The sequence below is a fragment of the Salmo salar genome, chromosome ssa02 (assembly GCF_905237065.1).
Source record: "Salmo salar chromosome ssa02, Ssal_v3.1, whole genome shotgun sequence".
Lineage (NCBI taxonomy): Eukaryota > Metazoa > Chordata > Actinopteri > Salmoniformes > Salmonidae > Salmo > Salmo salar.
Window position 1 is genome coordinate 41,593,422 of NC_059443.1, and position 10,856 is coordinate 41,604,277.

Sequence of the window (10,856 nt, forward strand, 5' to 3'; positions counted from 1 at the left end):
CTAATTGCCTATAATTTCCACCTATTGTCTATTCCATTTGCACAACAGCATGTGAAATTTATTGTCAATCAGTGTTGCTTCCTAAGTGGACAGTTTGATTTCACAGAAGTGTGATTGACTTGGAGTTACATTATGTTGTTTAAGTGTTCCCTTTATTTTTTTGAGCAGTGTATAACTACTCTTCTATAATTCTATGATTTTCCATATTCTCAATGCGTCATATTTTCCTTGCTTACAGTGTGGTCCTATGGCTGGGAGATCTCAACTACAGGCTAAGTGACCTTGATGTCGACAATGTGAAGGACTTAATCGCCAAGAAGGATTTTGAAACGCTGCACAGTTATGACCAGGTAGGTAATCTCAAGCCGCTTAACTTCAAGCCATTTAAATGTCTACTTCTGGGGTGTGTTCAGTAGGCAAATGTTGTAGAATGCTGCAGATAGAAATGTCATGAATAGAGCTGACATGATTCCTTACTCTACTTGTCAGACAGGGAGGTTTGTTCTACATAATATCTGAAAGTTCCACAACATTGTTCCCAGGGTCATATTTATTAGGCACCAAACAGAAGAAAATTGATCTGAAACAGGGAGGTACTACCTGAAATTGTCCAATCAGAAACACAAATTTTCCGTTGCAAAACGTTTTGCAACATTATGCCCTAATGAATAACTCTGCTAATCTCTGTGTTCAGTGCCAGTCACGTTACACCCTGATGAGTGTGGTAATTGTCAAGCTGTCTTGTGGCTCTGTGGTCCTCAGCTGAAGAGGCAGATCGATGAGAAGGCTGTTTTCGTGGGCTTTGTGGAGGGAGAAATCGGCTTCCTGCCCACTTACAAATACGACACCGGCTCCGACCAATGGGACACAAGGTAACTTCTCCTCTCTAAGTGTCTAGTATTATCTATAAAGTCAATGGAGAAAACAATAACACTTTACTAAAAGCCTGCAGATATATTGCATTATAATGCCTCGTAAGAACATGTATGAACCCCTTATAATGTCTTATGGTTGTCGCATTATGAGCCTAAGGCGTTTTGAGTTGGAATATTGATACATAGGGAGACAGTATATATTATAATCCTTATTATAATGCATTACAAAGGCTCCTACATTCTTATAATACGTTTTAAAGCATTATAGCTGCAGAATAAAGTGTTGCAAAACTCTTAAATATCTTATTGCGTGGAATTCGTCTCTGAAATGTCTTAAAGTTTCATGTTTCACGCCCTCAGTGAAAAGTGTCGCGTGCCGGCGTGGTGCGACCGGATCCTGTGGCGAGGCAAGAATGTGCGGCAGCTGCTCTACCAGAGTCACATGGCCCTGAAGACCAGCGACCACAAGCCAGTCAGCTCCCTTCTGGAGATAGGGGTGAGAATTAGTTTCCGCCATTTGTCCTTAGACCTCTTAGAGACCATGAGGTTTTGGTTGGTTTACCCTGGGGGTCATAACCAAAGAATCTATAGCTAGCTAATCCGAGGTTGTTCAGGTGGGCCTTTTACGATCTTAGTCACACTATAGGGCAGAGCAAGCAAGAGCAAGCAAGGAGGTGGGCAGAGCAAGCAAGGAGGTGTTTCATCTTGCTTCATCCTCTCCCAATGCCTTACCAGTTTACCAAGTATTAGAAATGAGTTTTATGTGAGTTTTATTTAAATTTTTGGTTCTTGTGACCAGTCTGAGTTTCCCCCAGAGCCATATATTTAGAGTTCAGACAACTTTTTTAGCATTGTGCATTTGAGCATTTCATTTATCCATTCATGACAAGTATTTGGATTGTAATTCTAGATATTCTGTTGCATGGTATTTTTTTTGAATGTTCAAATAACGATATGCTTCTAGTTTCCCCTATTAATCTGTGTTCTAACCTCCCTACTCTGCTGCTTCCTCAGATAAAGCTGGTGAACGAAGAGTCCTACAAAAAGACATTTGAGGAAATTGTACGGTCGCTGGACAAGATGGAGAACGAGTGCATTCCATCCCTAACCCTATCCAGGCGAGAGGTGAGTGGTCAAGAGTTAAGTGATTCTACTTGAATTGTTATAGGTGAAGAATATGTTAACATTGCTCTGGTCTTTCGTAATACACAATACAACATTATCAGTGAACATTGACAGCAGCAGGACCTTGTGAACGACGCGTATCAATTGAGCTCTGCTCTTAACGAACAGGATTAAAATTGAGGGAAATGTGCTATATGTACAAATTTACATTTTCTCTTCACATTTAAACTGCACTTTTTTTATTGTTTAATTAATTGAACGTTCAAAGAAAAATAATTCAAGTGACGTGAATTCACAATTCAGATGTGGTTCTGTGTAGGACGGCTAGGGGTCAATGCAGTTCAAACTACCGCGGTCCTGGAATTGCTACATACTGGTTGTCACTAGTTACCACAGCCACAAAGTCCGCCTATTTCTACAATTTATCTTCTTAAAATGGGATTTTAAACCTAACCACACTGCTAACCTTAGTCTAAGCCTAACCTTACATGAAGTTTTCATGAATTTTTACAATATTGACAATTTTGTCTGCGGTAACTAGAGGAAATCCTACCAGACGGCGCTCGCCCCCACTCACAATGGTATTAATGTCATTTTAGGTTCTTTGTTGTGTGCCTCTCCATGTTGTCAGTACGGAGATCATGTCCCACTGCTCATTGCAGTGATGTATAACAGCCTGTTCATAGACGTCCAACAATCTGTTGTTAATGCCACGTATGGTGTTTGAGAGCTCGCGCTTTGTACTTGTACTTGCAGAAAAATCATTATGCAATTTCTCCATCTGGGCCGTCACAGTTTTTCGACATGTCATCTTGTAGTCTGATTCTAGATATATCATTAGGGTAATGAAGCCAACATCCTCTACCATTGACAATGGCTGCATATCAACTGCAATCATTTCTGTAATCAGCGCTGTGATTTTCACACCCCTACACCCTACCTGTGAAACCTAATCCAACTCACTCTCCCTCCCCAGTTACAGTTCAAAAACGTGAAGTTCATGCAGCACCAGGCAGAGACTCTGACCCTCTTCAATGACGGGCAGGTCCCGTGCCAGTTTGAGTTCATCCAGAAGCTGGATCAGCCCACCTACTGCAAGCCCTGGCTAACCGCCAACCCGGCCAAGGGCTTCATCGCTCAGGGTGAGTATAGCAGGACCGTGGTCCTATTCTTCTGTGTTTTCTTGAGGTAAGCATCAAGTGTGTCAGAGTAGGAGTGCTCATCTAGGGTCAGGTCCCCCCCCCCCCATTCCCGTCCATCCAATTCATTGTGATCTCAAATGTAAAACTGATCCTACATTAACACTCCTACTCTAAAACGTCTGATACATACAGCCCCAGATCAAGAGTTTAGCTGGGTGAAAGCAAGGTTGCCACCCCATTACTTTCTTCAACCTGAGTACTTCAAGGAAGGTCGGAAGGCATTTCTGAAGTATTAGAACAGGGCCTAAGACTTACATTCAGGAATGGATATCAATCTATATAAACACCTGGCCTCCCCGCTATGTTTGACGTAATGTCATGAGCTCTATGACATATGACGCGAGAGACCACATCATAGCTCTGTATTCTGAGTGAATGATTAGATTAGAATTTTCCCGGTGACTGCAATTGATAGAGGCATTTTCTCAACTCAGTGTTTGATGGTAGGGAAGCAATTTCAGATCTGTCTAGCACAAGAGACTTGTAAATAATGGAGAGATCTCAAGGCTTAGGATGGAAGGAGTGGTGGATGTGCCTCAGTGCTCTTTGCCTCTCTGGGTCTTGCTGATAGTCTGTGTTTTTAACAGTTTGTCTCATTTAGTTCTGGAGTTGTCAATGTAGTGATGCAGATGTAAATGAATAGGGTTTCCTTCACACATTCACATGCAGTTAGTAATGCTTAGTGTACAGTACAACCTTTGCTTGTGGTTAGTCAACAAGTTTCCACAAAGCACATTTACATAGAGCAGGGTCATGTTCATTAGGTCATGCAACAGAAAACATTTTCAAACGTTTTGAAACGGAATCTTTTGGGTTATTGGACATGTCCAAGTAGTCCCTCCTTCAGTTTGTCAGTGGAGTTTTCTTTCATTTGATCCCTAATGAACACAACCCTGTTCATCTGTGTCTCAGGGAATTGATCATCAGGAATTGGTGGCTTTCTTAAATTTTCTTCCATTTGATAAATCATTGAAATATACCTGATCCCATCAATGCGCTGTTCACCAAGGCGGCAACATGGACATCGACCTGGAGGTGTTTGTGAACCGCTCCACCGCCACGGAGCTCAACGCAGGCCGCCAGCAAATCGAGGACATCCTGGTGCTCCACCTGGAGCGGGGCAAGGACTACTTCCTCTCTGTGACAGGCAACTACCTGCCCAGCTGCTTTGGCTCGTCCATCCAGACCCTGTGTCAGCTGAGGGACCCCATCCAGGAAATGCCCCTGGAGACCATCCGGGAGCTGGTGAGTTCATTATAGCCAGCAAGGAGTGTGTTCATTATTGTATATATATTTTGCAATGGAAAGCAAAAATGTGCATTTCTTATTGGACAAATTCATGGTTCTGAGTGAATACGACCCAGGTGCAGTCTGACTCAGAAGACTGCTTTCCCATTCTTCACACTTCTCCAAAAGTGTGCAGTGGTCTGGTATATTCCCCATCGTGGATTTAAAAGTATTAGATTGGTGTAACCTAAACATCGGCTGAAGGGAGTTTCCACCATTGTGAAATATGGAGTATGAAAGTGCACACGTTGGGAAAAGGGTGGAGAATCAGGAATCACAACACCTGACCGTGGCATGGAAATGTCGCCCTCTTCAGGGCCATTTTATATGAAAGGCCTTGCCCAGAGTAAAAACAATTAAAAGTGAAAGTGCTCTGGGGGGATTCTGTCCTGCGGATAATTTTTGTATGATTTTGTTTTGTATGTAAATGCACAGTCATCTAAAAATGACCAGGAAGTGTGAATGTTGAACTAGCTGCAGTCTATATTCCCCAAATTCATTGAGACAAGAGACTAGACACATTTGCACTAAAGACAGAAGCTAAAAGGAAATTCTGTTCTTAAGCTTTTCGTTATAGCCCCCCATTTCCTTTTTGTCTTACTAAGCCTACGTCGTGTGTAAAAACAGAAACTGTTTGTATTGTTTTTTTGCACTGTGTGAACCAAATAGGAGATTGTGTCTGAAGTGGGTTTCCAAACAGGGAATCAAATCACCCATTGGCCCAGAACACACTGTTGCCAGGGGAGAATATCCACAGGGTCATTAGTGTTGCAAAACAGTATGGCTGTCATGTACGCTAGAGCAACCCTCTCCAGAAGCTCCTGTGTTTGATCTTCAGTCAGTGTTATGCTTAAACTGACCAGATCAAAAGATGATAGATTCTGAGAATAAACAAGGCCAAAAATGTCTAGTTATTAATACAGGCAGCATAAATAGCTACAACACATTGTCCTCTCAGGATATGTTGTTAAAGGTTAGGTCCAGGATTTAAACCCATTTCACTCAATTGTCAATTCTTCTTGTCTTCTTTCTAAAGACGTCATCAGGCGATGAGACCAGAACCGTAATCATCGATAAGCCCATGGATATCCCTAAAGAGATATGGCAGATGGTGGACCACCTATACCGTAATGCTCTAAAACAGGTCAGGACTCACAGAAATCTTTTACCATTTACGCACTACTGAACCAAACCTAGAACATCTAGGTGCGTCATTGGATGCTTTTTTTGCCCCTCACTTTATACACAGAAAATCTCCTCTAAACATAGAATTAAGCTGTTTATCTGTCTCTCTGTGACCTCTAACAGAACGAAGTTGACTACAAATACAAAGTTGCCAATGTCTTTACAATTGAACAAGCAAAAGATGCTTCAAATAGAAACTGAGATTGCATTATTTAATAAATAGGCCTACAATAGGCTATATAGGCCTTTTATATTTCAAACCTATTGAAATCAATTTCATGTACAGTCAATTGAGTTCTATTTGTAGGCTACACTCTGGAAATTTTCATGAATTGTAACGTGCGCAATGATGTGCATTATTATAGGGTAAGGATTAGAATTAGCAGGCGTAAGGTGATCTCTCAAGGAGCTTATCTGTTGTCAGTATTGTAGAATAATTCTAATGTTAAGGTAAGATTTGAATGGAGAAAGCTAAATCGGAGAGAAGCGCTGCCTTTCTTTCAATCCTATCAGTATCAACTCATGCTCCAACGGCACACGTGGTGAAAGTTCTTTCTGAGTGGTGTTTTGGGGAAACGCATGTTCCATCTTCGGCCGTTGTCAGAACAATGCATCTTTAACACACTCGTAAGCCTAAGTTGCATGGCTATTAGGGGCTCCTGAGTGGTCTAAGGCACTGCATCACAGTGCTAGTAGGCATCACTACAGACCTAGGTTCGATCCCGGGGTGTATCACAACCGGCCTGTGATCTGGAGGGGGGCTTTACATCGTCATTGTAAATAAGAATTTGTTCTTAACTGGCTTGTATAGTTAAATACAAAATATTGTGAGAACGGGCCCTGAGCTGTACTGGCCCTAAGCTGTACTATGCCTCCACAATCGTTGTTGTTGCTGCCTGGAAAGGACAATGTGAAAAGAAAAAATCAGAACCAGTACAGGGTCGGAATCAGGCATTCGGTTCTTGACAATGCACTAGTTTTCAAGGACATTGGCTAGTACCTTTTGCCTACTTAACTCCCCTTTAGCAAGTTGGTTGCACAGCCTCAAATAATTCAAAGTGAGTTGGGCAGCTTTTGGCATCCTCCCAGCTGTGTGCTTTTTTTAAAAAAAAATTTTTTTAACAAGGACAGACATATTAGTCTTTTTCACCACAGCAAACCAGCAGAGTGAAAATAGGAATGTTTGGAAACATTATTTGTCTCTGGCATCCACCAACAGGCTGGAATGACTCAACAGAACGATTTTGTCTCTGTGATGCCGGTTCGCTTTTTTGTAAAACCTGGCTTTGAATGTTAAGGGTAAAATAAATAGATTTATTAGTTGATTAATTAAAAAAGTGAAAATGCATAATACTCTACAATATTGACATGAATACAGTTCTACTAATCCCCGATCAGTTGAAATGCTGCTCATTTTGCCGGCTACCTTTTGTGCGCTTTGAAGTTATGTGTTTACAGTACAACTAACTTTTTGCCTCTATTTCAAGGGGGAACTATTTCAACAACCTGGGCTCCGCAGTGAATTTGTGGAGATAAGAGATTGCCTTGACACTGGCATGCCAGACTCGCTCCGTATCCTTAACAACTGATATACACCTGGGTTGTGTCCATTAGGCATTAAACGGAAGAAAATGGCCTGAAACAGGGAAGGACTACCTGGACATGTCCAATAAGAAATGCTCATTTCTTTTTCTTTTGCAAAAGTTTTCCATTTTGTGCCTTAGTTTATCCAGGGTTGTGTCCATTAAGTCTTAGTGTCTACTCTGTATTTTTTTAAGTGGTGCCCCTTGACCCATGTTGACCCCTAGCTGGCAGTAACCACTCTGTGGCAGAAGCACTGCTCCTCTTCCTCGATGCCCTCCCTGAGCCTGTGGTCCCCTTCTCCCTGTACCAGCAGTGCCTGGAGTGCTGCTCCAACACCAGTCAGTGTAAAAAGGTCAGTACCAATGCAACTCACTCTTAAAAGTAGACGTTACTTTTCTCAGTGCCCCTATAGTAGGATACTCTGTATGTAATGATTGTCTACTGTACTAGGTCTTGTTCATTAGGCTTCAAACGTTCTGAAATAGGGAGGGTCTAACATATATACACTTTTTTTTTTTTTTTTACGCTTTCTGTTGCGTGCCCTAATGAACCCAACCCAGTCGTGGGGAATTAGTCTGTGATTTGCTCTCATGTTGTGGTGTTTTAGCTTGTCTATGGTGTTGATTTGCTATTGAGTGATGTTTTTCTTCATCCTCAGGTTGTATCCTTGTTACCTCAGTGCCATAAAAACGTGTTTAACTATATAGCGGCTTTTCTCCGTGAGTTGTTGAAGCATTCTACACACAATAACCTGGATGTCAACATTTTAGGTAAGGTGAAATGGAAGAATTGTCTAACACAAACAATTGCCTGAAATGTGTTTTGAAAGGGTTAAATGAAACTTCATGGTCTTCTTGACCAGTACCAAAGAGGTTCAATGTTTACAAAGTCGAGCTGTGCAAGTTTAAGATCAGAAGCCGTAACAAGGTTACCTAGTTGTTCATTTCCATGTGTCACAATATGCAATGAAACAATAGCACCAGGGACTGTTGTGATAAAATGCCTGATTTATTCCACTGCATGCAAATGGTTATGCAAGCTTGTTTGGGTTTTATATTCCAAATAACCAGAAAGGCCATTGTCGTCTTTCTGTACTGTGATACTGTGCATATGCTTTTTCCCCCCTTTTTCACCTTAGGGCAATCAGTTATCATTTATTTACTTTGTTAAAAATATAGCCTAGTAATGTAATACTAGCTATACAGTTGAAGTCGGAAGTTTACATACACTTAGGTTGGAGTCATTAAAACTCGTTTTTCAACCACTCCACAAATTTCTTGTTAACAAACTATAGTTTTGGCAAGTCGGTTGGGACATCTACTTTGTGCATGACACAAGTAATTTTTCCAACAATTGTTTACAGACAGATTGTTTCACTTATAATTCACTGTATCACAATTGCAGTGGGTCAGAAGTTTACATACACTAAGTTGACTGTGCCTTTAAACAGCTTGGAAAATTCCAGAAAATAATGTCATGGCTTTAGAAGCTTCTAATAGGCTAATTGACATCATTTGAGTCAGTCGGAGGTGTACCTGTGGATGTATTTCAAGGCCTACCTTCAAACTCAGTGCCTCTTTGCTTCACTTCATGGGAAAATCAAAAGAAATCAGCCAAGACCTCATAAAATAAAATAGTAGACCTCCACAAGTCTGGTTCATCCTTGGGAGCAATTTCCAAATGCCTGAAGGTACCATGTTCATCTGTACAAACAATAGTACGCAAGTATAAACATCATGGGACCACGCAGCTGTCATACCGCTCAGGAAGGAGACACGTTCTGTCTCCTAGAGATGAACGTACTTTGGTGCGAAAAGTGCAAATCAATCCCAGAACAACAGCAAAGGACCTTGTGAAGATGCTGGAGGAAACGGGTACAAAAGTATCTATATACACAGTATAACGAGTCTTATATCGACATAACCTGAAAGGCCACTCTGCAAGGAAGAAGCCACTGCTCCAAAACCGCCATAAAAAAGCCAGACTACGGTTTGCAACTGCACATGGGGACATAGATCGTACTTTTTGGAGAAATTTCCTCTGGTCTGATGAAACAAAAATAGAACTGTTTGGCCATAATGACCATCGTTATATTTGGAGGAAAAAGGGGGAGGCTTGCAAGCTGTAGAATACCATCCCAACCGTGAAGCACGGGGGTGGCAGCATCATGTTGTGGGGGTGCTTTGCTGCAGGAGGGTCTGTTGCACGTTACAAAATAGATGGCGTCATGAGGAAGGAAAATGATGTGGATATATTGAAGCAACATCTCAAGACATCAGTAAGGAAGTTAAAGCCTGGTCGCATATGGGTCTTCCAAATGGACAATGACCCCAAGCATACTTCCAATGTTGTGGCTAAAAGGCTTAAGGACAACAAAGTCAAGGTATTGGAGTTGTCATCACAAAGCCCTGACCTCAATCCCATAGAAAATGTGTGGGCAGAACTGAAAAGGTGTGTGCGAGCAAGGAGGCCTACAAATCTGACTCAGTTACACCAGCTCTGTCGAGAGGAACTTATTGTGGGAAGGTTGTGGAAGGCTACCCGAAAACATTGGACCCAAGTTTATAAATTAAAGGCAATGCTACCAAATACTAATTGAGTGTATGTAAACGTCTGACCCACTGGGAATGTGATGAAAGAAATAAAAGCTAAAATAAATCACTCTCTCTTATTCTGACATTTCACATTCCTAAAATAAAGTGGTGATCCTAACTGACCCAAGACAGGGAATTTTTACTTGGATTAAATGTCAGGAATTGTGAAAAGCTGAGTTTAAATGTATTTGGCTAAGGTGTATATAAACTTCCTGTAATAATGTTGGGTCAGATTCTGGATTTGGTTCCTTTTTCATTGTTCTCCTTTTATTTAATATTTTATGATACAAAATAAAAAAGCAGTTATTTAATCTTACTTCAAGTGCCAGTTAGTAATTATTATGTTATTGACATTATGCCCTGTGTCATCCCTCACAGCCACCATTTTTGCTGCCTTGCTACTGAGGTCACCCACAAAGCAGGACCTTGCAGAGAAGAGGAAGACCCAAGAGTTTTTTCAGCATTTCCTAGTCCAGGACCTCTCTTGAATAGAAGTGTTTTCCTGCCATGTCTTACATGCTACAAACTATTTTAGACACTATTTGTAGTTTAATGTACAGCTCAGTATTTGTAATACATGTAATAAGTTCCTATTCATATAAATGGCTCTTTGTATAGGTACAGTCAGTCAAATTGATTAGGCTTACGCTCCTTTGATTTGAAATCAACTATGTTTTGACAAACTATGTTTAACCTGTAAGCTGTTGATGCACAGCTTTTATTATATCACTGAGCAGCTGTAGTAAACTGACCATTTTTAATGTATATTTACCAGTTTATTTAAAGAAAAAAAATTTGTTGTGCTGTTTTGTGAAGGCAAAACAGCGGATCGTTATTTTATATATGAAAGTATTTCAAACAGTTGTGGTTTGGCTTTTTTTTCTTTCCCATTTATCAAGCAAATTGAAAAGGTTGGTTTGTTATTTAATAAACCCACTGTCACATTTGCCCTTGGCCTATCCAATGTGGTCCTTTGGCTGTTAGTACTGTTTGGGAATTACAAA

The 10,856-nt window shown here is 40.9% G+C and overlaps 1 protein-coding gene across 4 annotated transcripts in view; it reads left to right on the forward strand.

Annotated features, from left to right (window-relative positions):
- The window catches only part of LOC106583242 (type II inositol 1,4,5-trisphosphate 5-phosphatase), a 31,714-nt gene extending 20,915 nt beyond the window's left edge, over positions 1 to 10,799 (forward strand). For 3 of the 4 annotated variants that reach the window (XM_014167185.2, XM_014167187.2, XM_014167189.2), the window contains 11 exons: positions 239 to 350; positions 763 to 872; positions 1,236 to 1,371; positions 1,890 to 2,000; positions 2,977 to 3,142; positions 4,212 to 4,447; positions 5,526 to 5,633; positions 7,162 to 7,246; positions 7,483 to 7,610; positions 7,917 to 8,028; positions 10,231 to 10,799. In XM_014167185.2, the coding sequence (XP_014022660.2) occupies positions 239 to 350; positions 763 to 872; positions 1,236 to 1,371; positions 1,890 to 2,000; positions 2,977 to 3,142; positions 4,212 to 4,447; positions 5,526 to 5,633; positions 7,162 to 7,246; positions 7,483 to 7,610; positions 7,917 to 8,028; positions 10,231 to 10,340 (1,414 nt within the window). In that variant the 3' untranslated portion in view covers positions 10,341 to 10,799. The remainder of the gene's footprint in view (positions 1 to 238; positions 351 to 762; positions 873 to 1,235; positions 1,372 to 1,889; positions 2,001 to 2,976; positions 3,143 to 4,211; positions 4,448 to 5,525; positions 5,634 to 7,161; positions 7,247 to 7,482; positions 7,611 to 7,916; positions 8,029 to 10,230) is intronic. The other variant, XR_006761158.1, reaches the window with a different exon arrangement.
- The last annotated feature ends 57 nt before the right edge of the window (positions 10,800 to 10,856 follow it).